Source organism: Vulpes lagopus, chromosome 3 (assembly GCF_018345385.1).
Source record: "Vulpes lagopus strain Blue_001 chromosome 3, ASM1834538v1, whole genome shotgun sequence".
Classification (NCBI taxonomy): Eukaryota; Metazoa; Chordata; class Mammalia; order Carnivora; family Canidae; genus Vulpes; species Vulpes lagopus.
Genome location: NC_054826.1, coordinates 132608860 through 132626065, shown reverse-complemented (window position 1 = coordinate 132626065; position 17206 = coordinate 132608860). Strand labels below are relative to the sequence as shown.

The 17206-nt window shown below is 40.4% G+C and overlaps 1 protein-coding gene across 2 annotated transcripts in view; it reads right to left on the bottom strand.

Annotated features, from left to right (window-relative positions):
- Positions 1–17206, bottom strand: part of VAV3 (vav guanine nucleotide exchange factor 3) — a 359756-nt gene that overhangs the window by 262787 nt on the left and 79763 nt on the right. For both annotated transcript variants that reach the window (XM_041747830.1, XM_041747829.1), the window contains exon 2: positions 12914–13030. In XM_041747830.1, the coding sequence (XP_041603764.1) occupies positions 12914–13030 (117 nt within the window). The remainder of the gene's footprint in view (positions 1–12913; positions 13031–17206) is intronic.

Here is a 17206-nt window from a genome sequence, read left to right as displayed (position 1 = left end):
CCCGGGTGGCTCAGCAGTTTAGCGCCGCCTTCAGCCCAGGGTGTGATCCTGGAGACCCTGGATCGAGTCCCACGTCTGGCTTCCTGCATGGAGCCTGCTTCTCCCTCTGCCTATGTCTCTGCCCCTCTCTCTCTCTCTCTCTCTCTCTCTCTCTCTCTCTGTGTGTGTGTGTGTGTGTGTGTCTCTCATGAATAAATAAAATCTTTTTGGGGATCCCTGGGTGGCTCAGCGGTTTGGCGCCTGCCTTTGGCCCAGGGCGCGATCCTGGAGTCCCCGGATCGAGTCCCACGTCGGGCTCCGGCCTGGAGCCTGCTTCTCCCTCTCCCTCTGCCTGTGTCTCTGCCTCTCTCTCTCTCTCTCTCTCTCTCTCTCTCTCTCTCTCTGTCTCTATCATGAATAACTAAATAAATCTTTAAAAAATTATATTTTTAAAAATAAATAAATAAAATAAAACAAACACCGTACATGGTACGCGCTGCCACTCTGTCTTCCCCTTGCAGTGAACTCTACTTCCCTTCCAGTCACTCAGGAGCAGCTCAGGAGGCCACGTTCTCTCCTCCCTCTGCTCAGCCTTTCACCGGCCACAGCAAATCCTAAATGCTGAAAAGCCCTCAAACTCTAGGCCCCTCTTGCTGTTGCTCTGGGAAGGTCTGCACAGTTCTCAACCACACTGCTTTTTAGTTTTACCCGCCCTTCCAATTGCTGGCATCACAGCAGTCCTGTACAGTGCCTCCCTGTGACAGCACTTAGGCCAGGTGTACAAGGGGTCATCTCAGGTCTGCCTGTTAAGAAACATTCTCTGGCCCTACCTCAGAATCACTGCAGGCCACCTGGTGGCTCAGTGGCTGAGCGTCTGGCTTTGGCTCGGCGTGACGCCGGGTCCCGGGATCAAGTCCCACATCGGGCTCCCCGCGGGGACCCTCTTCTCCCTCCTCCCGTGTCTCTGCCTCTCTCTGGGTGCCTCTCATGAATAAATAAAATCTTAAAAAAGATTTCTATATTTTGCATAGGTATCTTGGTATATCTGTAAACCTGTATCTGTGTGCTTATTTACATGTATGTTAAGAATACAAAATATTACAAAACAAAAGATTCAGTGCAGACCCTGCAACACCCCAGGGCCCACACACCCTGGCCCCAGTCTCTGCTGGTCCTCAAGGTCCTGGCTGCTCATCCTAGTTGAATCTTACAGACAAGCTACGAGGACTCTCTGCACGACCCCAAACACTCCACATGGACCCCCTCTTCTGCATCTTCATAATGACTTTCCCTCTACCTAGAAGGTGCTTGCCCGCCTCTGTTTGGAAGCAGTGTAGTAAGATCATTAAGAACATGACCTTGGGACTTAGGCAGACATTGTCTCAGATCCATGCTGCATCGCCTACATGCTAGGATTTGTTTTGGTAACTCTGGGCTTCAGTTTCTTCAGCCATAAAATGAGAAGACAAATACTAACATTATAGGGTTGCTGTGAGCATAAAGTAAAATAGTAACAATGACATGGTCTTGGTAAGTTCCTAACAATAGCCAACAGCAGCACCCCAGCCTGTTTTTCTGTCTAGATCAAGTATAAACTCTAAGGCACCTTCCTTCACCACATTTAAAAATAGCTGATCCCTTTCTCTTGCACAGCATCTTTTCATTTGTCAGTTACTGCACTTAGCATGCTATACTGTCATGATTTCATTACTTATATTTTCTGCACTGTGGTGTATTCCTTAAAGAGAATAAATGCACCTCCAGTTTTGAAAGCCTTTTTAAAAAGAGCTTATATGGAGGCACCTGGATGGCTCAGCAGTTGAGCATCTGCCTTTGGCTCAGGACATGATCCCAGAGTCCGAGATCAAGTCTCGCATCAGGCTCCTTGCAGGGAGCCTGCTTCTCTCTCTCTCTGCCTTTGCCTCCTCTCTGTGTCTCGCTCTCATGAATAAATAAATAAAATCTTTTAAAAGAAAAAAGTTTATATGTAAACAGTATTAACCAAGTATATAATGCAGCTCAGATAGGTCATCAGGTAATAGTAAATATAGTACGCAGCTATGTGGTACTTAAAATATATGCATGCAAGTTAAAACCATAAATTACATTTATGGGTATACTTATAAACAAAAGGTGCAATAATTATTACAGAGATGTCTATATTTTGCATAGGTATCTTGGTATATCTGTAAACCTGTATCTGTGTGCTTATTTACATGTATGTTAAGAATACAAAATATTACAAAAATACTACTCAGAAGATTCCATGTTGATCTCTGGAGGTACCCCTGACACAGCAAGGAGAAGCTCAGTTTCAGGTCTCAAACCAGATTTCTATTTCTGGAATTACCAACGTTCTCATAAGTATACCAAGTAAAGATGCAAAATCAAAACAACACTCTTCAAAATGCTTTCATCTCTTCATGATGCCTTTATATGTGTATCTAGGTGTATACGTACAGTTAAGTCTTTATAAAATTCTCAAATTTTTAAAGGAATGTCAATATTACTGAAAATAGAATGGACCTGGGCTATAAAAGCCTAAGCCTAGGTATTTTTAGAGAGGATTACAGAACTAAGAATTACCAAAGCATTACTTTATAAGATACAATGTCTGCTTTTTACATTTACCGGTAAGTGGCAATTTAGAATCAGATGAAATTTCAGAGTTGATGAAACGGACTCCAAGCTAAAGGACTCTCCCCAGGGGTTCTGCTGGAAGAAGTGGGACTAGAATCTAGTTAAACCTTGCTTTCTAACTTAGCTAAAGCTTAATTTTTACTAGGTATGCAGTAGTACTAATATCTGCCTCCCACTGGTCTCCAGCATTTTAAACAGATTTTCTGCAGCACCTTGTCTAAAGCGGCCTCCTTCAGTAGCTCATCATTCTACTCTATTTCCTCAATGGTACTTATCAGTGGTTGTAATCATCTTGCTTATTTATGCCTTACTTGCTTTGTTTCCTGAACTCAAATAGCAACTTGAGGGCAGAAGATGGCCTGTCCACTTGGCAGTGCCTGGCAGAAGCAGCACGTGAACACTTGCGGAATGAAGGAATGATGGGTGAAGGGCTCAGGAGACGTTACCGCGGAGCCCGTGCCCCACGCTGTGCCAACTGTGCAGATCACCATAGAATCAGACACGTACTGCTCATCACAGCCCTGTGAGGCTCGGGTCACCACCAGGGCCACTGTATAGATCAAAACACAGAGGCCCTGAGCAGCTGGGTGACTTTCCCACATTGGTAGCTGGTGACGGGAGATCTCAAAGTCTCAGAACGAGCTGAGGAAGAGAGTGGATTTACTGTGTCAAGGTCAAATTTATGCAGGACAGAGGAAAGGGACAAAATTCCAGGGAGAACCGAGGAAACAGGCACACACTGGCAAAGTCAGGCCCCGGGGTGGGGGGCGGGGAGTATTCAATACATCTAAGAATCAACTACATCCAGAGTTCTGGATAAATCACACTTTCTCAGATTTCAAGCAGTATATTTATGTGTGTGATCTTAACATAAGTCACTGAAGACAAGGGGTATGGGATCTGGGGAGGAAAGAACACTCCAGGCAAAGGAAACAGTATTAATAAATATTAATCTGGAGAGTGATGACGGCTTTAGTACTTTAGTGGGACTAAAGCAAGGAGGATGATGGAAGTAGAAAAACAAGGAATACAGTTAGAAAGGCAGACAAGGCATCTGGATCACAAGCAACTGACTTGTAAAAGGGTTTAGACTTTATTCTCTTATAAGCAACAGAGATCTACTGTCTAGTTTTAAACCTATGAAAAACATGATCTGTTTCGCATTTTTTTTCAGTTGTGCATTTTTTAAGATTACTCTGAAAACTAGTTTGGAGTGATTCAAACCTGAAGGCGGGGAGCTACTTAGAAAACTACTGCAATAACCCCAGCGACAAGGGCCTTAAGTGAGGCATTTTTAACTGTTTAGTTCATGGCAGCATGAGCAAAGCAATAGCTTTGCTCAAAAAGAAATTGGTTGGAAAAGACTTTTAAAAACTAGTTCAATTTTATACATAGGGAATTTGAAGTTATCATGTGATATGGAAATAGTTACTTATACACAAGTTTTCTAAATCCTAGATTTAAGCAAAAGTTTAACTGTTTTCCTCATTTGCAAGAGTCTTCAGTGCCTTTACTTTGCCATATCCCATAAAGAGAGGACATAATATTCAGTTTAACAAACTTATTTGGACAAGAATATTTTTCTTAGGCTATCTTAATATTTTTCAAGACAATGAGGGTCCTTGGGAAATGCTAGACTATAAGTTTTCAACTAAACTAAGGTTAGAGAACAGTGAAGAGTTTTTTTTAAACTGGCTCAAAAACAATCAAAAAGCAGACACCCCCCCCCCCCAAAAAAAATGCACTTTAATAATCACTAAGGTGTAAAGAATGATCCTGCATGGCTCAGGTACTAGAGTTCTGTGAGGGGTACTAAATATGGTGAAATCTCCCTAGTATTAAGTACCCTTTGAAATATCCTAACAAAGAGTGAAAGAGATGTAGAGCTTGCTAGGAAACTCAGCTCTGTCCAAAAACAAAAAAGAATACTGTTAATAGTGTAGAAACTGTATTAATAGCCAACCAGACATACATACACATTAGGGAAGGCCAGAAACAGTTCCCTCCTTCTAGGTTTAAGGAGACACAAATGGAGGCCTTGGAACAAGCTTTCTTTGTTCAGGAAGGAATCCCTGGAGAACCCTCCCTTAGTTATGTAAATACAAGCACACCACCAACTGCTCAAGGGAGAGAAAGTAAAGAAAGCCTTTGTGGGCTGAGAGAGGTTCACTCCTCACAGAAGCTCTGGTAGGCTAGCCTGTTCTAAGTTGGAAGTTGGCTGGTGTTGCAGGAGTCCAGGGCCTTCTGGAAGGAGAGACCCCAGAGATCCCAAATGCTGCTCTATGAGTTTAAGTTGGTTACCCCTGTAGTAGCTGTATAAGGAGGCTCTGACTCAAGCTTGCTGGCTGGCAAGGATACCATGAGCTCCTGAACAGAATTCACTGCTAAGCCCAGGAAACGTGGCCTGACCAGGTTCAATGCAGAAACTAAAATCTGTGGGAGTAGAAGGAAGCTGGTTTGCGTAGTGTGGGGCTGAGCAACACTGGAACTACAGAAGCATGCCAGCATCAGAGAATAAGAGCTATTGAAGAAACCTTGAGGGGACCAGTCTTTAATAGAACCATGCTAGTAGACCATTACTGGAAGCTGAGCTCCTTGTGGTGTTTTGAAGCAAGACAGACTTAGGGCCCTGTGATTGCAAAAGCCCCAAAGACTCTTGAATAATTTGGGATGAGAAACACTCTGAGAAATGTCAAACTTCTCAAGAGCAGGAGTTAAAAAAATAATTGTAAAGAAAGAGAGTATGTTTATGAGCCAAGACAATTCATCCTAGTTGCATAGATATGAGAAAAATTTCTAGTTGCTGATCAATGCACATGCACTAGCCAATATGAACCTTTCAAACCATACCAACATGATGTCTCTGAAGCCACCTGCACCTTAGTGAAGCTCACAGGTTTTGGGGCAGGAAGGTTGTCCCGTGACCAGGAAAGCCAGATAAAGTTCCAAGGAGATGCACAGGTAGTAGAGAACCAATCACAGGTTCTCAAGTATTGTTTTGTCAGGATATAGGTAGTGCTTCAAAGGGCAAGCTCCCCAGTACCCACAAGAACTAGAAGTAGGAATGAGAATGTGGAAATTAACCAGCATCCAGATGTGAATGCTAAGAGGCAAGCCTGAGCTGATAGCACAGGCTGGGCAAGAAGAGGTCCTTGTCTCTTTATACATGCACCCTGAGGTGTACAAGTTAGGCTGGGAAGGGTGAAAAAGTAAAAACACACAAACTATAGGACACATCCAGGCAAATACTCTCATAAGATGTATTATAAGGCATTACAGATGTGCCAGAAATTTGAGCTCACAATGTCAAGGCAGCTTGATAGTAGCAGGTTTCTGCTAATAAATGGGGGGGGGGGGGGGGGACTAATGCCTCTTAATGGAGATGGTATAGACAGTTGTAAACTTCCATTAAGAGACAATTTTCAAGCCTTTTTCTACATTAAGTTAACTGTATATCCCTTTGTTTTCTCAGCAAGTTCAAATTCATTTTTAAAAGACAATTTATTTTAAGGTGAAGAACCAAACCATCTCCTATCCTGAATCTGATGTAGCTACTAATAAATTGGGGGTGGGGGGACACAACATTTATTGAGTGTTAAGGCATCAAGTACCTTCAGGAAATATTTCACCGTGGATCCCTCAACTAATCTCTAAGCACCAAAAAAAAAAAAAAAAAAAGTTAAACATATTCTTACCACAAAAAACTAGGAAAATATAAGTTATAACCATATGTGTGCATATATGCATACATATGTATTATAATTTTATTAATACTTTGAGCCAGAAAGTATCAAACCAAATAAGCTTTAAAAAAAAATATCACTAGAATTCTCTTTTTGACCTTACACATACCCACACATTCAGAACCCTGATCAATCTGTACCTACCCAAACTATTAGCTCCATACTGGATCTACTGGTCTATTCAATCATTTACTGAGCAGTATGCCAGGCATTTTATATAAATTAACCCTGTTTTCACAATAATTCTGTATGACAGAAATTATCATCCCATATATAAATTAGGAGCCTGAGGCTTAGAGGAGTGGAGTGAGAACACGGAGGTCACACAGAATCCTGCAGTATTTTCTGACTTCTTGGGACCATTTTGTCCAAATCAAATGAACATTTCCAAGCCTTGTTCATCTCCAGGTGAATGTGTTTGAGGCCTCTTTCAGTCCTTTTTTATTTACCCTGTGGTTTTAAGGTCATCTTCAAATCTTTCTGAATGGCTCAAATACAGAGATACAAATGGGGTCCTCAGGAGGAAGTGAGCTCCCAGTCTGCAGAGGCATGCATGCCCATTTGCTTGATCCTGTAAAGCACAGACAAACTGGAGAGGGATGTCTGATGACTTAGAGTCTCTCAAATCTGAAGGTCTTTCATACTGCTTGGATCAATGGTAAAAAATAGAAAGCATTTACCACAAAGCTGGGACTATACTTCTACTTAATTATGTACATGCTGCAAAACAGAGATGTTCCAGGACTCAAGTCTTCATACCTCCTTTTCTACAGATGATAAAAAAGAGGCTACCAAATGGTCTCCAAGTTGTGTGGAACTTTGGTAACAGAAGAATAGCTGTCTATACAACTGAAATTACCTGACTGACAAAAGCAAATGAATCACTTAGTTCTCTTAACCAAAAGTTAGAGAAATCTAAGGAAAACTAGTTGAAGAAGAAAAAAGAATATATTGGCTCATGTCATGGAAAAGTCCAAAGATCTATGAATTTGGCTTTGGGCACCACTTTATTCCAGTCTCACATGATGCTACTAGGATCCTCCTCAGCTGTTTCCTCTATTCTGGGTCTGTTCCGAAACTCCATGTGGTACCCAGATGGCTGTGGCTCTTCCAGGCCTCATAGCAGGAGATCACAAGACAACTACCCCTGAAAATGTCTCAATACATCATCTTGGTCCCAACTGAGTGACTTTCCCCATCCCTAAACCCTTCCCTGTGGCCAAGGAGCTGAGGTATTCTAAATGATTAAACCATATAAAATACATGACTGGAAAAGGGAGCTTTCTCAAAAAAGATCTAAGCCCACAAAGGATATCAGCTATTCGGAATAAAATAGATTAACCCTATGCCACATCAGAAAGAACCAAATTTATTTCCTCATCTCACCCTTGCAAAATCATTACTTCTTCCACTCAATTCAAAATTCAACCCCTATGTTTATGGCTGAATTGGAAATCAATTAACACTAGTAATGATAGTTGTAATAATAGTAGTAATAAGAGTAGAAACTAGTATTTATCAAATACACATTTTAAATCTAGATACTCTGTTAAACACTTTACATACATTATTTCTCTATCATCAATTTATATATGAGGAACTGAAGCTCAACAAGATTAAGAAACTTGCCCAAGATCACTACTTGTAAGGAGTAGAACCAGAATTCAAACCAAGATCCAACTCAGAAACCGTATTCTTAACCCAAACACCAAATTCTTCTCTCTCAATAATTATTTTTACTATATCCCTGACCCACCTCTAAGCCAATGCTCTACCTTTTGACAGTGCCTGTCCTGAACCTTAGCTCACTGCTACTCTATTACTACTAAAATCAGCTTGAACTACCCTTAGTTAGGGGAGATTCTCTTTGATTCAAGATAACATATCACCTTACACTTGAAAGGTGCTTAACAATGCTTCAAACAACAGATGTGGAGACTGTTGGTAGCGAGAAGCAGGCCCTTACACCACCCAGAGCAACCAAAGGAAGGAGCTGACTTCATCACTCATCTGGACAACAGCAGCAACGGGATTTCTATTACTCACTAGAAATGGCCTCATTAAAGAAAAATCCCATGTGCTTCCGCATTGTAAATGTGCCAACAGACAGCTCAGTAGGAAACATTTCTAAACAGCAAAATAGTTAGTCAGAACATGACAATCTGAACAGAGGAATACAAAAGCACTGATATGCAGCATGGAAGTGAGGAAATTTACAATCCTGTTGCAATGTAAATAGTATTAGAATTAATAATTGCTATTTTTCTAGGGGAAGAAGTTGTTTATTACACTTCTTAAGCAAAGAAGTCAATTAAGACAACCTGGCTTTTTTTTTGTCATTATATAATCAGAAAAAGATTGATTTGGGGGCAGGAAGGGGCAGAGGGGGAGGGGGAGAGAGAGAGAATCTTAAGCATGCTCCACACCCAGCACAGAGCCCAATATGACTCTGAGATCACGCTTTGAGCAGCAATCAAGTGTCAGAAACCTAACCAACTGAGCCACCCCGAGATGGATCTTTTTTAAAAGAAAGTAAACTTACTAAAAACCCATTCTCCATCCCTATAGGATTTGAAAAACAAAGTCAAATTACAGAAAATGTTCAGAACTATTCTACCTTTTTTTTTTGACACACCAGTCTGAATTGAAGTGACTATTCTCTTAACACTAGGTAAAAAGCTCAATACTAGGAATTAAAAGTAATGCTGAAAGGCAAAATTATCATAAGCCCCTCTAGAGTGCCCACAACAATGTATGTGCTCTTCACGATCTCAAAAATTAAAACTTTCATTCATTTGTGTTAACACATGTGGTATGCTAAATCCTCTCTTTCTAAAGAATACTTAGATGTCGAGTCACAGATCATTTATACTTTTTAATTTCATAAATTCCTTTGGTTTTCCCCAATTTCCAAAAGAAAACATATCCATATCAAAGCCTATGATTCAGGGTAGATTTCCAGAACCCAGAACCAAAGGAGAACATAGACAAAGATCAGGGAGCAGCCGACACCACAATGGGGATGTGGGGGGAAGGGTAGCTCAAAACTGACTATGAACACAGATGAGAATCTGTGAAACATTTGTTCAGGTAGACTTTTTAATTTCAACCATTATTATACTTTCCTCTCTTTCTCAAAAAAAAAAAAAAACAATTAGATGTCAAGTCACAGATCACTCATGCTTTATTAATTTCACATATTCCTTTGGTTTTCTCCATGAGTTCATCCTTCTCCCTGAGCACTCACACAGTAGCAAGACCCAAATGTAGACAGCAGACAAGAAAAACAAAAGGCTGGGAAGTCAGAGGTCAGATCCAGATCCTGCTCTGTCTCCAACCAAGGATGCCCTAAGATCACTGCTAAACCTCCCCATCTCTTAATTTCCTCATCTGAGAAAGGGGAAGACTTGCTTGTTTCCTTCACAAAACTATCATGAAAATCAAACAAGGTCAGTGATATGAAGCACTCTCAAAACTTCAAAATGCTATAAAAACATTAGACATGGGGGATCCCTGGGTGGCGCAGTGGTTTGGCGCCTGCCTTTGGCCCAGGGCGTGATCCTGGAGACCCGGGATCGAATCCCACATCGGGCTCCCGGTGCATGGAGCCTGCTTCTCCCTCTGCCTGTGTCTCTGCCTCTCTCTCTCTCTCTCTGTGACTATCATAAATAAATTAAAAAAAAAAAAATTAAAAAAAAATTAAAAAAAAAAAAACATTAGACATGGTTATTAAATTAAATTAATATATTCCTAGGCAAAAAGGTGCTAAATATATATGAATCCTAGATTCACTGTTTGCATGAATTAAGGCAAATGAAGGAGCATATAGTTATAGATATTGTTTTTATGCTAATTGAAAATTTAATTAAATCCCAAGGAATGAAGAGAAATAAAATAACGTGTGTAAATCTCATTAAAATTTATAGTCACAATACCAGGAAAGATTTGGTCTCTACATCAACACACTACTCACATTTTTTTAATGTAAAAATTCAAAACCGCATGAGTTATCCAAGTTCTGTCACTTACAATCCAGGATCTGTAAATAGGGATGATAATGATACCTAACATGGTGGGCCTGACATGAAGACTGAGTCAGTATGTGCAAAGCACTGGAACTCGCTATGTGAACATTTGCACCATGGTAGCAGCGAAAATCTGCCAGATCCTGATTCAAACAATTGCTCCAATCTCTACCAGATGTGTGGTTTGAATAGTATTAACATCTCAGAGGGCCATTGTGAGGATTAATGATATAGATAGATACATGCATACATACACACATAGATACATAGACATAGAGATACAGATAGAGTGAGACACTAAAAACATACCAATTATCACAAAAGGTTTCAGTGAGTGGTGGGACTGATGGTTTGTTTAGAGTAATAATGTTTAATCATAGTAATACTGGTAAGTTACACAACAGCATCCTAAATTCTTTAACTTTCAGTGGTTTAGTCAGGTCAGATAGAGTTTTGGGAAAGACACTGCACCAATCGGGGAAGTAACAAAAAAATGTACGTGATTTTAAAGTGCTGAGTATAGGATCAAGTTCTCAATGACATCCCCAAATTTAACTCTGTTTCAGACTTATCACCGCCAAAGTATTTTAAGTAGACAAAAACACATTTACCCTTGAGAAGCATACAGTTTACTTCTTCACATTCAACTCTATTATCTAAACTCCTACAAAGCTTCCGTTGTATAAGTGTGCAGTGGTATTACACCAGAACAAGGCCATGTGTTTCCAAAAGAATTAGATAACTTCCCAGTCTTTATCAACACCATTTCTTGTAAATCTGAATGGAAAATTAAGAGCTTATTGAAAAGCTCTTAAAAAGTCTAGAATTTTTTTCATTTTTCATTTCCTTAATTCATTTTCATTTTTCATTTCCCCAAAAGAGAGTGGGGAAAAAAAAAGACTTTTTAAAAATAGGCAAAGGAGTCAAAGAATAAATGAAACATCTTTTTAAGCTGTTAAGATTTTTTTTAGGGCTAGTAACTTAGAGGACTATCCACCTTACCTGGAATTCTAGTTGATTCCTCTTCATCTTCACAGCCTCACTTCATGGCCATAGAGATATGTACTACTTGCCCACCAGGAGGCTTGGTTTTCAGTTGTTTTTGTTTGTTAACCATGTTCTCCCCTATCACCTTCTTGGACCTCAAAACAGTTAAACTACAGCTTGCTGGAGGTAAAGGGAATCTTAGAAACCACGGCCTTATACCTACTTCCTTTTGTACAGGCTTCCAAACTGACAGTCTGATGAATGAGAAGACTGGTGACTTCCAGCAGATGACAAAGTGACTTTGGGTCAAGAAGCCAAGGCTTCTCTCTTCCTGGGCAGGGTGGCTTATCCATACTTGCATCAAATTTCAGCATCAAATTTCTTATATGTCTGTTTCAAGTTTGTGCAATTTATCCCCATTGTCAAGCAAACCAATCCATTCACTTGATTTTCACTTTACAACCAAAATAGTACATCTTAGAAATCAAATGAAATACCACTCTCAAACAGCCTTTTGATGATATACTAGCACCTGAATTACAAGAGTAAGGGCAAACTTCTCAGTATCATTTAGTTTTTTTCCCTAATTCTTATGTGCTTATTTTCATAATGCAATTATGTCAGCAGGGGCCAAAATCAGCTCACCTTAATTACCTCTTTTACAACTTCTTACATGCAAAAAGCTTGTTTATACCCAATCACTTCAAAATAAATGACCACAACTCTCAGAAGAGTAATTTCTTTCACCTATTTCACACAAGTGTTTGGTGTACATACAAGTAATAACAGCAAATATTAGAATAATTTACATGTGGCAAGTATCACTGAAGTCCAACAACCTAACATGTATCTACTGAAATCCAATCAATAGGAATTTCTCAACAACCTCAAACATCTCGGATTCATGTCTTCCCCATCACCTACCCAAGTGTCAAAGTAGAGAGAAGGGCAGTAAGTAGAACATTCTCAACTTCCAAAAATTAGGTACCTTACAGATATATAAAAGACTAAAAGGGAAGAAATACTTGTCCTACTATCTATAGAATGGAAAACAGTAATCCTAATCTCTGAGGTAGCCTCCAGGAAAAGTTACTTCTGGGAAAAAAAAGACCCTCCTTATACTGCTTTATATAAAAAATAATTCTAGATCTGGGGCAATGCAGTGTGGCTCAGTCAGTTAAGCATCCAACTCTTGATTTCAGCTCAGGTCATGATCTCATGGGCAGTGAGATCAAGCCCTACATTGGAGAGCAGGGAGTTTGCTTGAAGATTCTCTCCCTCTGCCCTTTCCCTCACTCACTCATGCTTGCGTGCCCTCTCTCTCAAATAAATAAATCTTTAAAAATGATACTAATAGTCATTCTAATCCCATATGGATGACAATGTTGTTACTTCCTTTTTCACTAAGTCACCTCCATGTGAAATTCAACTACATAATGCAGATACCCAGACCACTTAAATCACATGTTCTGCTTCAAATAGTATTTGATAAAATGTTCCTCACTAAAAGAAAATACATAGCAAATGAAATGTAATTACCTTTCCAAAGTCACGAACATCAAATAGGTCAAATGCTTCGAAGAGTTCACTCTTTCTCATTCCAAAGGTCTCGCAACAGGCTGTAAGGAATGTCCTTATGTTCTTCAAACAGAGAAACTGAAAAATAAAAAATAGCTATTAGTCTATAGTGAATCATTCTGAATGCTCTATATCCTCTGTCCACCCAGAATGCTATAAAAAATGACAACTTTTGAGGTGCTTTTCAATCCACCATTCAGCAGTATTTACTGAGTACCCACTTAGGCACAGGTAACACATCTATGAAGAAGGTACACAAAATTTTTGCTCTCGTGAAACTTATATTCTAAGAAGGGAAGACAGATAAGAAAAAAACTGAGCAATAAAAAAAAAAAACCAGTAAGTATTTTATTTTCATGTGGAAGTAAATGCAATGGAAAAAAACAAAACCAGGAGAAGGGATCAGAAGCACTGGTGGGAGGGCACTTAAATGGATGGTTAGAAAAAGTGTCAGTGGGAAGAGAGCAGATAAACAGAGATTTGAAGGTAGTGTTGGACCAAGCCATGCAGAAGTACAGGACACAGCATTACAACTTAGAGTAGCATCCCATGGCACAGCCCTGAGGCAGAAGTATCTGAGGTCTGTGTAATGAAGGGGCAAATGAGGCTGCAGTAGAGTGAGTGAGTGCGTGAGTGAGTGCGGTTGAGCATCTGCCTTTGGCCCAGGGTGTGATCCCGGAGTCTTGGGATCAAGTCCCACATCAGGCTCCCTGCATGGAGCCTGCTTCTCCCTCTGCCTGTGTCTCTGCCTCTCTCTCTGTGTCAGAAGAGAAGAGAAGAGAGGAGAAGAGAGGAGAAGAGAGGAGAAGAGAAGAGAAGAGAAGAGAAGAGAAGAGAAGAGAAGAGAAGAGAAGAGAAGAGAAGAGAAGAGGTAGGTAGGTAATGGGGTCAGATGACAAAGGACTTTGTTGGCCTTACTTTTATTCTGACCAAGACAAAGTCATTGGAGGCCTTGGGGGCAGGGGAGGGATATGATCTGATATGTTATAGGGATCTTTTAGGATTGAAAGGGGCTGGAGCAAAGATGGAGACAGAAAAAGCAAATAGGAGGATACAAGGCAATCATGGGAAGACCAGGTATTACATCTGGACAATGTTAAATTTGAGATACTCATTAGTCATCCAAATGGATGTGGGGCAGCAGGCAACTAGATACACGAGTCTAGAGTCCAGGGTACAGGGGTGTACTCCAGACATAAATTTGGGAGTCTTTAGAGTATACAGAATATTTTTATCCATGATATGGCCTGAGAGAACTTTGGGAGGAAACAAAGAAGAGGAAATAGCCTGGGACTGAGTAATCTTAGGAGATCAGGAAAAGAGCCTATCACGAGGCTGAGCACAAGTGACTGGTGAGGAAGGGGAACAACCAGGAGAACAGGCTTTCCCTGAAGTCAAGAAAAGAAAGTGTTTCTAGAAAGAAGGAACAATAAACTCTGTTAGCTGCTACTGATAGGTAAGAGCTGACCAAGCACAGTCTGTGGAAGCCGGCAGTGTGAAGATCATGGGTACACCCTGATAAAAGCAGGTGGAGTGAGGTGCTTGGAGCAGGTTCAACAGACCAATGGAAGAGAGGAAGTGAAGAGAGAACACAGGATACCAACTCTCAAGGAGTTTGCTGCAAAAGGAACAGAGGATTGAGGAGGTAGTTGGAGAGAAAGAGAAGTCAAGGAAGGGCTTTTTTAAAACAACGGAAGCTGCTACATGTTTTTATTTTGATGGGAATCACTCAGTAGAGAGGAGAAAGTTGGTCATCCAAGAGAGAAGGCGAGTCAGCCGAATGAGGTCCTTGAGTAAACAAAGAGGTGGGGGTGGAGGCTCTCAGCTCAAGTGGAAAAGTCTAACTTGGACAGGAGCATGCTCAGTTCATCAACAAAAACAGGAGGAACAAGAGGGAAGGCAGATCTATTGACAATTCTTAAAAACAAAATTTTACTTTCAGTATCCAAAAGACTCAGATCCACCTAAGCAAGATACACGCATACCCTGAAAGTGAATGACTTCTTTTTGAAAATAGGAGCTGCGATGGCACACATAAGACTGTTATCCTCCAATGAAGGAGAAGCCCATCAGCTAATTGGAGCATTCTTTTTTTAAGCACTGTCAATGTTTTATTTTGTAGTTGTTGTTTTTTCATATTGTTGTTGTTGTTTAATTTATAGAGAGCACATTTCACTTCCTCGGTATTTGAAACATTCATTTTTTTCACAGGCTTAACTCAGATGCAGTCTGACTCTTTACAGGAATCCTTCTCAGAGGCTTAAATATTTCAGGAGGAGTTAAAACCACACGGGAAGCATCATAAACCCTTTGAAGCACAAAGGCAAAAGCCAATCAGCACATGGAGTTACTACTTGCACTTTAAAAAATTCATAAGAGACCTTTACAACACAGAATCACTCTACATGTAGCTCTTTTCACATAGGATTGCTTATTTACAGATTAAAGCCTTGCATTCTGCCAAGATAGACAATAATTACTGTCTTGGGGATTATGCAACTGCTCTCTTGCAGTATTTTTTTACATAATTAAGTGCCCAACTCATAGTTCACCAAGGAGAAGCATAATTGCACATGCCACCCTCTGAAGATTTCTCACCAAATTCAGATTTCACCCTGTGTAGGAAAAACTACAGTACTTTCCACTCAAGTGCTTTAGTAACTCAGAAAAACAAGTACTATTTCTGAAAGTTAAAAAAAAAAAAAAAAGAAATGTAGTCATTACTGCATACATACAGAGATTTAAAAGCAGGTCTTCCCCTTACTTCTGGAACCAACTTTAATCTTATTTGCCCCTTAACTAGTTCAATTCTACTAAATTCCACATATATTTATTGGATTTGGAAAAGGTCACTGGTAAGCTGTCACTTTTCCAGGCAATCCGCAAATTTGGTCTTCCTTTTAGGTATTTCTTCAGTCACAGTTTGAATGCTTACAATATTCCAGACACTGGAAATGCTAAAAATGAATAACACAAGTTTCTGCCTCCAAGCTTGTCTATTTAGTCTTATCTGGAGATTTTCACAGTCATCCAAAGTTTGGCTAACTAACAACACTAGGATCACGCTTCACTTGATGTTCATGGTGGCTCACCTCTGTGCACACACGGGAACAAAGTTGAGGGAAGGAGGAAGCGGGCCCGAATACCACTGCAGAAGCCCTGGTCAGAACGACCACTGATAGCCTGCCCACCACTCCCAAGACTTAAGGCTTTGTTTTCATCATGCTGAACTTGTTCTTTTTCCAGTTTATTTTGTAAAATTTCAAACCAAAAGAAAAATTGAAGAATACAAAAAACATTCCATCTACTCAACAACTGTAACATACTGCCACACACACACACACACACACATTTTTTATTTTATTTTATTTTTTTTAATAAATTAATTTTTATTGGTGTTCAATTTACCAACATACAGAATAACACCCAGTGCTCATTCCGTCAAGTGTCCCCCTCAGTGCCCATCACCCATTCACCCCCACCCACCCCCCCGCCCTCCTCCCCTTCCACCACCCCTATTTCGTTTCCCAGAGTTAGGAGTCTTTATGTTCTGTCTCCCTTCCTGATATTTCCCACACATTTCTTCTCCCTTCCTTTATATTCCCTTTCACTATTATTTATATTCCCCAAATGAATGAGGACATACACTGTTCGTCCTTCTCCGATTGACTTACTGCACTCAGCATAATACCCTCCAGTTCCATCCACGTTGAAGCAAATGGTGGGTATTTGTCGTTTCTAATGGCTGAGGAATATTCCATTGTATACATAAACCACATCTTCTTTATCCATTCATCTTTCGATGGACACCGAGGCTCCTTCCACAGTTTGGCTATTGTGGACATTGCTGCTAGAAACATCGGGGTGCAGGTGTCCCGGCGTTTCATTGCATCTGAATCTTTGGGGTAAATCCCCAGCAGTGCAGTTGCTGGGTCGCAGGGCAGGTCTATTTTTAACTCTTTGAGGAACCTCCACACAGTTTTCCAGAGTGGCTGCACCAGTTCACATTCCCACCAACAGTGTAAGAGGGTTCCCTTTTCTCTGCATCCTCTCCAACATTTGTTGTTTCCTACCACTGCTATTCAACATAGTACTGGAAGTCCTCGCCTCAGCAATCAGACAACAAAGACATTAAAGGCATTCAAATTGGCAAAGAAGAAGTCAAACTCTCCCTCTTCGCCGATGACATGATACTCTACATAGAAAACCCAAAAGCCTCCACCCCAAGATTGCTAGAACTCATACAGCAATTTG